Here is a 14721-nt window from a genome sequence, read left to right as displayed (position 1 = left end):
TTTATCCAGCCTCCTCCACCACCCCGACAATGCATTCCAGGCATCCACAACTCATGTGGAAAAAAACTTACCCCTGAACTTTCCTCCCCTCATTTTAGACTTTATATCCTGTGTGGTTTGCTGCACTCAGCCTGGGATAAAGCTGTCCATCCTATCTCTGCCTCTAATAATTTTGGAGACAATTATTAAGTCACCTCTCATCCTTCTTCACTCCAAAGAGTAAAGCCCCAGCTCTCCTGACCTCGCCTCAGAGGACACGTTCTCGAATCCAGGCAACAGAACAGGAAATCTCTTCTACACCCTCACTTTTGCTTCCCCATTCTTCCTGCAATGAGATGACCAGAACTGAACACAATATTTCGAGAGTAAGACAGGACAGTCTGCAGACACCGTGACTGAAATAAAAACACGACACTGGTCAAACACAATATTAGGTGTTTTCCTCTAATTGACTGGTGGCCTTGGTTCGTCAGTGCACGAGGCCATGGACAGACATGTTGGCACAGGAGTGAGGTGCATCCAGTCTCTCCCAGTCGGCATCCAGTCTCAGTCGGCACCCAGTCTCTCCCAGTCGGCATCCAGTCTCTCCCAGTCGGCATCCAGTCTCTCCCAGTCGGCATCCCGCCTCTCCCAGTCAGCATCCAGTCTCTCCCAGTCGGCATCCAGTCTCTCCCAGTCGGCATTCCGCTTCTCCCAGTCGGCATCCTGCCTCTCCCAGTCTGCACCCCGCCTCTCCCAGTCGGCGTCCAGTCTCTCGCAGTCGGCATCCCACCTCTCCCAGTCAGCATGCAGTCTCTCCCAGTCGGCATCCCGCCTCTCCCAGTCTGCACCCTGTCTCTCCCAGTCTGCACCCCATCTCTCCCATGTAGAGAAGCCCACAAAGGGAATAGCAGTTGCAGTAGATGACCCCTGCAGATTCACATGAAGTGTTGCTTCACTTGGAAGGACTGTTTGAATCCCCAAATGTTGGTGAGGGAGGAGGTGTGGGCACTTCCTGTGGATGCAGGGGTAGGTGCCAGGAGGTCAATTGGTGGGAAGCGATGTGAAGGTGATAGACATGGAGGGAGCAGTCCCTGCGGAAAGTGGAAAGGGGAAGAAGTGTCTCATAATGAGATCATGTTGCAGGTGACGGAAATTAAGGAGGAAAATGTGTTGGATGCAGAGGCTGGTGGGGTGGTGGGTGAGGACAAGGGGAATCCTATTTTTGTTGTGTATGGGGGCAGAGGGGGCCTTGGCATCTTCCCTTGCATCCACCACACCTCCTCCCTCATCACCATTATGGATATTTACAGCAGAGGTAAATAGATTTTTGATCAGGAAAGGTATCCAAGGTTACGGGGAAGTATAGGTTGAAAAGAATAATAAGTCAGCCCTGATGCGATTGGGGGTGGACTCAGTGGGCCAAATACCACTCCTGTGTCTTATGGTCTGCTCATACAACACATTGGACCCTTCATGGAGAGGGAGCAACAGCCAACAAATTCTCTTCAGAGATGTCCTCACGTTAGGGACTAATGTTTTCCACTCTTCTACCTGTGCTATTGTGTGAAGAACTGAGTCTGAACACTATCAGCCATTTAAATTTTTTTAAATTTAGACAGACAGCATGGTAACAGGCCATTTTGGCCCCCAGCCCCTGGCACGCCAATTACACTCAATTAACCTACAATCCCCGCTACGTTTTGAAGGGTGGGAGGAAACTGGAGCCCCCCGGGAAAACCCACACAGACACGGGGAGAATTTACAAACTCCTTACAGACAGTGTGGAATTTGAACCCCAGTCCCAATCGCTGGCGCTGTAAAGGATAACTGCCACGGTAACTGTGCTGGCCACAGGTGTGGTGACTTCTCCCACAGATGTGGTGACTATCCCCTGGGGCTTGGGCCTACTTGGTTCGGCTGGGAGTCAGAGGAGGAGTTTGGAGAGAGTCGGGCTGTGAGTCAGAGGAGGAGGAGCTTGCTGAAAGTGACGGGGTTAATTGGTCAAGGGGCCAATAAAAAGAGTGAAAGGGGAGGGAGCGGCCAGCGAGGAGCGGCTCAATGAGAGAGTGGAGAAGTGATGGAGTGAGACTTCCTGGCTTTGGCTTATCAGGCTTCAGCGAAAGCAGGCAAGGAGACAAGGTAAGCTGAGTTATTTGCCTTCATATTCAGAGTCATGCCAATGGGGTTAGTGCTCTGTACTGGGTGTCAGATGTGGGAACAATGGGTGACCTCCACCCTCCCAAATGGCCACATCTGCACCAGATGTACAGAGATGCAGTTAGTTGCAGATTGATGACCTGCAGCTTGTAAGGGAGAGTGAGGAGTTAATCGACTCAACTTTCAGGGCGATAAATACTCCAGAATCCGTGTCAGGTAAGTGGGAAACTGTCAGGGGGGGAAAGAAAAAAGCAAGAAAAACAGAGAGCACACCAGTGACTATCCCACTCAGCAACAATTATGTTGTGTTGGATTCTGCTGAGGGAAATGACCGGACAGAAGATGGCCACGGGCACCAGGTCAATGGCAATGAGCCTGGCAGAGTAGTGCAAAAGAAAAGGAAAAGGAGAAATGCAGTAGTTATTGGGGACTCCATTGTCAGGGGTACAGACAGGAGGTTTTGTGAGCCAGATAAGTATACCCGCATGTTGTGCTGCCTCCCTGGTGCAAGGGTACGAGATATCATAAATCAGGTCCAAAATATTCTGAGAGGAGACGGAGAGCAGCCTGATGTCTTGGTACATGTGGGTACAAACGACATTGACAAGAAAAGGGAGGAGGTAATGAAAAGGGATTACAGCGAGCTGGGACGAAAGCTGAAAGACAGGAATGCTAGGGTGGTGATCTCGGGATTACTACCTGTTCCAAATGCAAGTGATGAAAAGAATGTCTTCTTCTTTGGCTTGGCTTCGCGGACGAAGATTTATGGAGGGGGTAAAAAGTGCACGTCAGCTGCAGGCTCGTTTGTGGCTGACAAGTCCGATGCGGGACAGGCAGACACGATTGCAGCGGTTGCAAGGGAAAATTGGTTGGTTGGGGTTGGGTGTTGGGTTTTTCCTCCTTTGCCTTTTGTCAGTGAGGTGGGCTCTGCGGTCTTCTTCAAAGGAGGTTGCTGCCCGCCAAACTGTGAGGCGCCAAGATGCACGGTTTGAGGCGTTATCAGCCCACTGGCGGTGGTCAATGTGGCAGGCACCAAGAGATTTCTTTAGGCAGTCCTTGTACCTTTTCTTTGGTGCACCTCTGTCACGGTGGCCAGTGGAGAGCTCGCCATATAACACGATCTTGGGAAGGTGATGGTCCTCCATTCAGGAGACGTGACCCATCCAGCGCAGCTGGATCTTCAGCAGCGTGGACTCGATGCTGTCGACCTGTAAGGATAAGGAAAATGAACGTGTGGCTGAGGTGCTGGTGTACAAGGCAAGGATTTGGCTTCTTGGATCATTGGGATCTCTTTTGGGGAAGGCATGATCTTTACAAGAGGGACGGGTTGCACCAAAATCCAAAAGGTGTCAACATTTTGGCAAGTATGTTTGGTACAGCAGTGGGGCAAGGTTTAAACTAATTTGGCTGGGGTATGGGAACCAGAGTGATAGGGAAAAGGGTAGGGAAGATAAAGTAATGGCCAGGAAAAGTAAAATAGGAAAAGTAATATTGGGAGGAGAAAGTAAAAAATCAGATGGTGCAGTGAGTTTTTGGGTCAACGATAGTATTAAGAAAATTACAAAGAAAAATTGTGGGCAGAAAAATCAAAAGAAAAGGTTACAGAAGTCACTAGAAATTAAAAGGACAAAGAGCATAAGGACACTTTATCTGAATGCCCGCAGTATTAGAAATAAGGTTAGTGAACTTGAGGCGCAAATCGGTACCCATGCCTATGATTTGGTAGCCATCATGGAAACATGGCTACAAGGTGACCCTAAATGGGAATTAAACTTTCAAGGGTATCAGGTGATGCAAAGAGATAGACAGGATGGTAAGGGAGGTGGAGTTGCACTCTTAATCAAAGATGAGCTCCAGGCAGTAGTGAGGAATGATATAAGATCTAAAGAGCATAATGTTGAGTCCATTTGGGTAGAGATAAAGAATAACAAAGGGAAAAAAATTATTGGTGGGTGTTATCTATCGCCCACCAAATAACAATTGTTTAGTGGCACAGGAAATAAATAGAGAGATAAGCGAGGCATGTAATAATGATACGGCAGTAGTCATAAGGGACTTTAACTTCCACATAGATTGGGAAAATCAAGTTGGTCATGGGAGTCTGGAAGAGGACTTCATAGAATGCATCTGTGATAGCTTTCTTGCTCTCCTGGATCTAGTGTTGTGCAATGAGATAGGTAGAGTAAATGATGTAATAGTCAGAGACCATCTGGGAAATAGCGATCATAGTATGATTGAATTTCTCATTCAGATGGAAGGGGAAATAGTTAGATCTAAAACTAATATATTATGCTTAAACATGGGTGACTACCATAGGATGAAGGAGGAATTGGGCAGAGTGGACTGGGAGCACAAGCTAATTGATGAAACAGTTGAGGAACAGTGGAAGATTTTCAAAGAAATATTTTGTAATGCTCAACAAAAATATATTCTGGTCAGGAAAAATGGCAGCAAGAGAGGGAAAAATCAACCGTGGTTAACAAAGGAAATAAAGGAGAGTATAAAATTGAAGGCGCAGCTGTACAAAGCTGCAAAGAGTAGTGGGAAACTGGAAGATTGGGAAAACTTTAAGAGACCACAAAGGGTTACAAAGCGGGTAATAAGAAATGGGAAAAAGGATTATGAAAGTAAACTGGCACAAAATATAAAAACAGAAAGCAAAAAATTTTATAAATATATAAAACGGAAGAGGGTGGCCAGAGTTAACATAGGACCCTTGGAGGATGAGAAAGGAAAACTGGTAGCAAAAAATGAGGAAATGGCCGAGGCATTGAACAAATATTTTGTGTCAGTCTTCATGGTGGAAGACACGTCCAGCATGCCCAAGTGCAGAGTTAAGGATGCGAATGTTGGGGAGGGCCTTGATAAAATAGTTGTACAAAGGAAGTAGTGATGGAGAAACTAATGGGACTAAAGCCAGACAAATCACCTGGTCCTGATGACATGCATCTACGGGTTCTGAAGGAAATGGCAGAAGTTATAGTTGATGCATTGGTGGTCATATACCAAAATTCCTTGGATTCTGGGCAAGTCCCGGCAGACTGGAAGACAGCAAATGTCACGCCCCTTTTTAAGAAGGGATGTAGGCAGAAGACTGGAAATTATCGGACAATTAGCTTGATGTCTGTAGTTGGAAAAATGCTTGAAGTCGTCATTAAAGATGAAATAGTGAAACTTTTGGAACGTAAGGGTTCAATCAGGCAGACACAGCATGGTTTTAGAAAGGGAACATCTTGTTTGACAAACTTGTTAGGATTCTTTGAGGATATAATGGGTGCGGTGGATAGAGGGGAACAGGTTGATGTTGTATATTTGGATTTCCAGAAAGCATTTGATAAGGTTCCGCACAAGAAACTTATCAGTAAGTTACAGGAAAGTGGAGTCTGGGGAAGTATATTGGCCTGGATTGAAAATTGGTTGTCTGACAGGAGGCAGAGAGTCGGGATAAATGGGAGTTTTTTCAGGTTGGCAGAGAGTGGTAAGTGGGGTGCCGCAGGGGTCAGTGTTAGGCCCACAACTGTTCATCATTTACATTGATGACTTGGAGGAGGGGACAAAATGTGGTGTAGCCAAGTTTGCGGATGACACCAAATTGAGTGGAAGAGCAAATTGTAATGAGGATGTGGAGAGTCTGCAGAGGGATATAGTTAAGCTGGATGAGTGGGCAAAGGTCTGGCAGATGGAGTACAATGTTAGTAAGTGTGAGGTTATCCACTTTGGCAAGAAAAATAAAAGAGCTGAATATTATTTAAAGGGTGAAAAACTACAGCATGCTGTGGTGCAGAGGGACTTGGGAGTGCTTGTGCATGAATCACAAAAAGTTAGGTTGCAGGTGCAGCAGGTTATTAAGAAGGCAAATGAATGTTGGCCTTCATCGCTAGAGGAATTGAATTCAGGAGTAGGGAGGTAAAGTTGCAACTGTATAAGGTACTGGTGAGACCGCACCTGGAGTACTGTGTCCAGTTCTGGTCTCCATATTTGAGGAAGGATAAACTGGCTTTGGAGACGGTCCAGAGGAGGTTTATTAGGTTGATCCCTGGGATCCCTTATGATGAAAGATTAAATCGTCTAGGATTGTATTCGCTCGAGTTCAGAAGAATGAGAGGAGATCTTATAGAAACATATAGGATTATGAAGGGTATGGATAGGATAGATGTAGGAAGGTTTTTGAGCTGGCCGGGGAAACTAAAATGAGAGGATACAGTCTCAAGATTTGGGGGAGTAGATTTTGGACAGAGATGAGGAAAAATAGTTTTTCCCAGAGAATGGTGAATGTTTGGAATTCTCTAACCAGGAAAGTGGTTGAGGCTGCTTCATTAAACATTTTTAAAATTCGGTTAGATAAATTTTTACATGATAGAGGAATTAGGGGATATGGGGAGAAGGCAGGTGGAGTTAGGTCATAAATTAGATCAGCCATGATCGTATTGAATGGCGGAGCAGGCTCGATGGGCTATTTTTGGCCTACTCCTGTTCCTACTTCCTAGGTTCCTATGTTCCTAAACACTGAACCAGGGCTCAAATCTGCAACTGTGATGGAACACTTTCAGGATTTACAATGACTCACTAAGCTGGCCCGCCTGACATCACTTCAATCATCTAAATCTGCCTGTGCAGGGAATTGTATCCAGACCATTTGAAATGGCAGATCTGAACATAGCTTTTAAAAGCTTAAAGTCTGGAAAGAAAGAGTCCAATGTACCTTTTGCTAGGATGGCTACAGATGACAGTAACATGGTTAATCTCACGCTTCATAGCAAATAGAGTAGCATCCATCCCATCTAAAATCATCTCTCCAAAAAATTCAAGGAGTATTTCCCTCTTAACTCTAATCCAGAGATAGGAAAGTGATGGGTTTGTGATCCACGTTGCTACATTTAGTGGGCAACTCCCTGCATTTATCAAATGTTCAGAGCCTGAAGGTAAAAATTCAAACTGATTTATTTGGCTACTTTCCAGATTAAAGATCCAGAACTCAGTCAAATCCTTATTGCCATTCCAGTCGACTGACCTTTGTGAGAGTGGATCTTCAGTGATTACTGGAAGCCAAGCAGAAAACTGCTGGAGTCACTCGGCAGGTCCAGGCAGCAACCCTGGAACAAGAAACCGGGTTAGCGTGTCAGATTGGACACACTGTTCAATTGGAGAGAAGGTGGGGCAGAGAAGAGAAAAAAATAACAGGACTCTCTCAGACAGAAAGAGATCAATGTGCCTATTACAAATGGATGGTGCACTTTTTTCTGTGCTTTGCGGTGTCAATGGCAGAGCTATGGACACGTCGAGCAGACCAGGCTGTACAAAGAGAGAGAGAGTGAGAAAATGGAATAGCATCACAGACAGAAATCTGGCAACTTCGAAACAGACAGAAAGAACAAATGACCTAAAGTTAGAAAACTCGATATTGAATCCAAAGGGCTGCATTGTACCCAAATGGCAGACAAGGTGGCGTTCCCCTAGATCAGACAGTCGCAACCTTTTTTTAAAGCTATGGCCCCTTCGGACTCTGCACAAAGTTTATGGCCCCCCTTCCCAGTGAAGCAGTCATTTAGTTGGCTTTTTCCATATATCTCTTCTACTATGTAAAAAATATATAAATTTTTCATGATTTCAGTCTGTGCACCACCCGCCCACCCCCCCCCCCCCCACTAAATGTGCTCTATCCCCCATTGAGAATGGCTGCTCTAGATTGTATGGAAAATCATTGCATCAGTGCTGGAGGCCACAAAGAAGTCAGCGGAGATTGATTCAAACGGTAGGAGCAACCTTGAGCTTCTGCTGACTACTGCTGTTTTAATTCTCTCTCCCACAGCTACATTGTCCCCTGGCCCCTCAGCTCTTGCACTTCTTCTGGATCAGTATCCTTTATTCTCTATTGCCTCTCCTCATGCCTCCTCCCAAAAATGCATCACCTTGCATTTCACTTTATCCCCCCTATGTAGCTGCCCATCCACCAGCCGAGACATGGCTCACTATTATCCCCGGGACTCGGTCCTCTTCGCAGCTTACAGCATTGTCATCCACAAATGTAGAAACTGTGCCTTGCATCCCCTAGTCTAGGTCATTAATGGATCAAGGAATGGCCCCAACACCAATCCTTGGGAATCTCCACCATTCACCCCCCCCCCTTACTTTAAACAGCAACCATTCCTAATGGCCTGTTACTGAGCCAACTTCATACCCATGTTTTTTCTCCAACATGCTTCAACTTTGCAGCTTAGCCTGTTATGGATCGCATCAAAAGGCTTCGGGATGGCCAGGTAGAAGCCATTCAACATCCTTACCAATTCTATTTGTTCTCTCATCCAAATATTCTGTCAAATCGCCTGAAATGAAATAAATCTGTGCTGGTGTAGCCACTGATGTCGCGGGGGTGGGGTGGAGGTGGTGGGGGGGGGTAACTTGAGCGGAGAGAGCAACGAGTCGCAGTTGAAAATTCCAACAAAGCTCTTATATAAGCGTCTATAATCACTGCAGGGTCTCCAGCCTCCTATGTCTTTGGATACCATATGCAACGGTGGCACCCATGGGCTCTCTGACCTGCGTATAATGCCTAACTCCTCCATTTTAGCAAACTCCTGCTTCGCAGGGTCCAACTTTTCAGACGGCAGCCGATGGGCTCTGGCATATACAGGTGGTGCTTGGGTCAAAATATTGTGGCTTACACCATGTTTCACAGGAGCAGTGGGGGGCATGGCAAGATGGCGTAGAGTCTAGACATGTAATCTCGACCTCTCTGACCAGACTTTTAAGAACCCGTTTTTAACTCTTTGTTTTCAAGTTTAAATTTTTTTAAACTTAGTTTAAAGTATCAAGGAACTGTTATGGCCATTAATGGTAAAAAGATTAAACCTCAAGTGCAGAAGAAACTACATTTTCGGAGTGCTGAAGATTTAGGACCTAAACAGCCTGCTACTGTTTCAGGTTTACTTTTTTCCATGCCTAAGCCACAAAGATTGCCTGTGGGAGCTGAAAAAAATGACTACTACTCACCAGGAGAAGGAGATCGCTAGAATTACCCGTTCTCAGGAGGAAGGTGCGTGTGCCCCCGAAGTGGATCCTGATTCTGGCAGCCTGCTGACTTTAATGGAGGGAGCACGCAAGAAGACGACTCCATTGCTTGAAATGCCTCAAGAAGTACTCCAATCTGAATATCTTGATCTCTTCCATGAGTTTTTGAAACAACAACGGGTTGTGGGGGGAGACCAGCGTCGACCTCCTGAGGAAGTCGGGGCGCCGTCTCTGGGAGTCCAGACCCGTAGTAAAACTGTTAAACTGCCTGTTGTTGAGATGCAACAGGAGCTGCAGTTACCTGGTTCTGCCACTACATTAGAGAAAGCAGGGCTGAGCTTTTCTGACTTACAATGTAAACAGTTAAACGCTATCATTCAACCTATGTTGAATGAAATTACTCAAAAGCTCAGTTTAGACCTGAATACAGTTAAAATACGTGTGGAAGCATCTTGTGAAGATTTTAAAAAATTTCAGGCTGCTTTTTTGGAATGTCAACCACAAGTGGCTTCTAATACAGAAAAAGTGTTGGAGGTGGAAAAATTGCGAGAACGTGAGAAGGAGTTAGAGAAGAAAGTAGATTATTTGGAGAATCAAAGTAGAAGGAATAATGTGAAGATTGTTGGTTTGCCAGAAGGTATGGAAGAACAAGATCCTCTTCGTTTTTTTACCAAATGGATTCCACAAATACTGGGGCAGGAATTTTTCTCTGGAGGTCTGGTATTGGAAAGAGCTCATAGAGCCTTAAGAAGAAGACCTCTACCTGGTCAACCATCGAGACCCGTGATAATTCGATGTTTGAATTATTTGGACAGAGAAATTATATTTCATTTAGCAGTGCAAAACGCGAGACAACGACAAGCTCCGTTAATGATTCAGAATAGTAGAGTTTTTTTCTATCCTGATTTGAGTCAAGAGGTTATTCAGCGTCGGCATCGATTTAATATAGTTAAAGAAGTTTTGTGGCATAAAGGCTATAAGTCTACTTTTCGCTATCTGGCAGTGTTGAAGGTGTTTTGTGGAGACTTTCAATCTCAGTTTTTTGAGAATGAGCGTGAAGCAATGATTTTTGCTGATTCGTTGCCAGATGTAAGAGGACAAAGACTTAGCCCACCATTGTCTCCTAAAGAAAAATCTGGTTGTTCTGGAAATGGAAGAAATGGTAAAAATGGGAGAAATGGGAATGGAAAGAGTCCCATTCCTCTTGAAATGGGGTCGCCGAGTTTGGAATCTCTTGGATGAATAGAAGAACTTTCTTATTCTTACTTTATTTTTATGTCATTATGATATTTTGTTGTCATTCTTTGTTTGGCTGGGGAGGAAGAGATTTGCTCTATGTTCTATTAGTCATCAGCCACTGGTGGGTGATCTACACCCAAGTTTTGTTTGGGGATTACTACCTCTTGGTAGTTTTCTTTTGGGGTTTTTTTTTGCTTAATTTTAAAAAATTGTTTTAATTTTATTTTATTTATTTTCTAATTTGTGGTTTATTTTTCTCCTATTGGAGGGCCTATTTATGTTGATTTGAATCTTTATATATCGATATTATTAGTTTTTAGTAATATTAGTGGATATGTCAAAGTTGAAGTTTGCTACTTTTAATGTTTGAGGTTTAAATAGTCCGATTAAGCGTAAGCGTATTTTGGCGTATATTAAGAAAATGAAAATTGATGTCGCTTTTTTTACAAGAAACACATATGAATGTCAAAGAAAGTATGAAATTGAAGAGGGATTGGGTAGAACATATATATTCTTCTTCATTTAATTCCAGGGCTAAAGGTGAGGCAATTTTGATGCATAATAATTTATCTTTTGAATTACAATCAATGGAGGAAAAGGCAGGATGTATTCATAAATTAAATTGTAAGATTTTTAGTGAATTTTGGACTTTACTTAATATTTATGCCCCAAATGAAGATGATGAAACATTTATTTCGGATGCATTTCTATATCTGGGTCAGGCTAATGAGAATGTTTTAGTTGGTGGTGATTTTAATTGTGTTTTGGAACCTTTATTGGATAAGTCTCCGAAGAAAGTTAAGAAATCTAAAATGGCAGTTCAGGTTCAAGCTTTGATGAAAGATCTCAATTTAGTGGATATTTGGAGACATCTTAACCCGACAAAAATGGATTTCTCCTTTTATTCAGCTAGACATGAATCGTTTTCAAGGATTGACTTTTTTTAGTATCAGCACATCTACAGGGGAAATACAACAAGCGGAATATAAAAGTATGGTGATTATACTTTACATATATAACTTCTGAAAAAGTTCGTGGCTTATCGTTGGAGGTTGTGCATTGTGCAGGGAGGTGGGACTAGAAAGGGGTGTTTGGTTCGGTGCGGACTAGAAGGGCCTAATGGCCTGTTTCCGAGCTGTAATTGTTATGTTATGTTATGTTAATATAATGCAGTTAAAAAATGCAGAATTTATTAATTTTTTGAAAGAACAAATTAATTTTTTTTAAAGAAAATTCTAATTCTGTTCAAAGTAAATTTGTAGTATAGGATGCTATGAAAGCTTATTTGAGAGGACAAATAATTAGTTATACTTCTAAAATAAAAAAGAATTGATTAAATCAGAGTCTTGAGTTAGAGAAATGGATTAGTGAGTTAGAAAAGGAATTTCAGAGAGACGTTACAGAAGATCAGAAAATAGAATTGTCCAGGTTGAAATTGGAATATAATACTTTGCAATCTTATCAATTTGAGTGTATGATTAATAGGAGTAAACAACGATATTATGAATGGGGAGAGAAAGCACATAAGGTATTGGCATGGCAATTAAAGAAACAACAGGTTTCGAGGACTATTAATGCTGTTAGACGGAATTTGTTTATTATGTATAAACTTTGCGAGATTAATGATGAATTTTGTTCATTTTATAAAAAATTATATACCTCTGATGGAAAAAAGAAAACAGATCGATTGATCTTTTTCTATCACAATTGAACTTACCAACATTAGAGGATGTAGATATACAGGAGTTGGAAGCACCATTTACTGACTCGGAAATTAAAATGGCTATGATGTAAATGCCGAATGGTAAATCGCCTGGTGATGATGGATTCTAGGTCGAATTTTATAAAGTTTTTTTATGATGGCCTCTCTACAGTGTTTGGAGATGTACTACGCCAGGTTGGAGAACATTATGAATTGCCCGAGTCTTGTTCTAATGCTTTAATTATGGTAATTCCAAAGAAAGATAGAGATCCTTTGAAAGTATCTTCATATAGACCGATTTTGTTGTTGAATGTAGAATATAAAATTATAGCTAAAATTTTGGCGAATAGATTACCTAAGTTTTTACCTAAGTTGATCCATATGGATCAAACAGGTTTCATAAAGAATAGATATGCCTCGGATAATATTTTATGTGTGATTAGTTTGATTAATAGATTTCAACAATCTTCAGATCATCCGATGGTGATATCTTTAGATGCCGAAAAAGCGTTTGATAGAGTTGAGTGGAATTTTTTGTTCAAAGTTTTGGAGAAATTTAAGTTTGGTCCTTTTTTTACTGGTTGGGTTAAGGGTTTATATGGTAAACCGGTAGCCAGAGTAAGTATTGACGAATGGTTTGATTTCAGAACCGTTTAAACTGACCCGATCTACTCATCAAGGTTGTCCTTTATTTGTTTGCGTTAGTGATCGAATCTTTAGCACAGTTGATAAGACAGAATACACAGATACAGGGTATGAAAGTTTTAGATGAGGAATATAAAATTAATTTATTTGCTGCTGATGTATTGGTGTACTTGACAAATCCAGCTCAATCACTTTTGCATTTGAAGGAGTGTTTGATGCAATATGGACGTCTTTCTGGATATAAAGTTAATTGGGAAAAAAGTGAAATATTACCGGTGAGTGAAGGAGATTATTCAGCTTATAAGAACATTCTTAACTTGAAATGGATGGATCAAATTAAGTATTTGGGTATAATTATGGATGTCAATTATCAATCTTTATATAAATTAAATTATGTTCCATTAATAAAAAAATTAAAACTGATTTGATTAAATGGAAAGATTTACCTATTAATTTATTGGGTAGAATAAATACAATTAAGATGAACATTTTTCCACGTATACAATATTTATTTCAATCTATTCCATATTTATTTGATAATTTTTTTTCGAGATTTGAATAAAATGGTTAGGGAGTTTTTATGGAGAGGTAAATTTTCAAGAGTAGCTTTGAATAAATTAACTTGGAAATATGAACCTGGGGGATTACGTTTACCACATTTTTGAAATTATTATGAAGCAGCCCAACTTAAATTTATTAGTTCATTGATGGATCTGGAACGGACCCCTAGTTGGGCCAAAATTGAGATGGCAAATATTTTTGCATTTGAAATACATCAATTTTTGCTTAGATGGAATGTAAATTTGTTACAGCAACATAATGTGCCTATACTAAAACATTTGATGAAGTTATGGACAAAGAAAAAGAAAATGATAGGTTCAAGTGGTGAATTGTCGGCCTTGACTCTGTTGTATAATAATCAATTTATTTCTTTCTCAATACATAATTGAAGTTTATTACATTGGAGATTTAAAGGTGTGGAAAATTTGGGAAATTGTTTTAAAGAAGGTAAATTTTTATCTTTTGATCAGATGAGGGACAGTTATGATATTGTTAAGAACTCTTTGTTTCTTTATTATCAAATTCGATCTTTGGTAAAGCATGTGTTTGGTAGAGATATGACTTTACCTGAAATGACTAAATTTGATACTTTTCTTATGAAGGTACCAGAGAAGGGTTATATTTCAGTTATGTATCAAATATTACAGGATGGTATGGATAAAAAAGGGTTGGGATAAATCCAAAGGTAAATGGGAAGCAGAAATTGGTTTTATTTTTTCCGAGGATGATTGGTCAGATATTTGTTATGATAGTGTAACTGGACTGATAAATGCACGCTATGCAATGATTAATTCTAATTTTTTTACATCAATTATACTTAATACCTGAAAAGCTAAAAAAATATGGTTTTCATGAATCAGATTTGTGTTTTAGATGCGGTAACTCTGTTGGAACTCTTTTCATGTGGTTTGGTCATGTATATATATACAATCTTTTTGGAAGAAAGTACAATTGTTTCTGGAATACCTGTATAAGATTAAAATACCTTTAGATCTCACAGTATTTTTATTGGGTAGTTTGCAACCTCTGAAAGGTCTGGGATTAGATAAATATCAACTTGCTTTTGTATATTTATCATTATCTGTAGAGAAAAAATGTATTGCTAGTACATGGAAAGATACGAATATGATTGATATTAATAGATGGCATAATGAGATGAAATATTGTTTAAAAATGGAAAAAATTACATATGTTTCACATGATAATTATAGTTTTTTTATTAATAAGTGGTTGTTATATTCAAAATATTTACATTTTGATTTACATTGATTAGATCTTAATATGTATGCTTCATTTTTCTTTAATTTTTTTTCTTCTCTTTATGGCTCTCCTTGGGGGGGCGGTTTCCTTTTTTTTCTTTTTTTTCCTTTTATATATATATATATATATAAAATATATCGTTCATTCTTTGTTTATTGTTATATATG

General features: G+C 40.8%; 1 protein-coding gene across 1 annotated transcript; it reads right to left on the bottom strand.

Annotated features, from left to right (window-relative positions):
• Positions 1-546: 546 nt before the first annotated feature.
• LOC138746606 (calcium-binding and coiled-coil domain-containing protein 2-like) lies at positions 547-8831 on the bottom strand. Its single transcript, XM_069904898.1, has 2 exons — positions 8643-8831; positions 547-909 (listed from the first exon to the last, which is right to left on the bottom strand). Exons 1-2 carry the CDS (start codon positions 8829-8831, stop codon positions 547-549), a joined length of 552 nt encoding a protein of 183 aa, XP_069760999.1.
• Between the last annotated feature and the right edge of the window lie 5890 nt (positions 8832-14721).

This window comes from Narcine bancroftii, chromosome 12, assembly GCF_036971445.1.
Source record: "Narcine bancroftii isolate sNarBan1 chromosome 12, sNarBan1.hap1, whole genome shotgun sequence".
Classification (NCBI taxonomy): domain Eukaryota; kingdom Metazoa; phylum Chordata; class Chondrichthyes; order Torpediniformes; family Narcinidae; genus Narcine; species Narcine bancroftii.
This window is presented reverse-complemented; position numbering and strand designations above follow the sequence as displayed.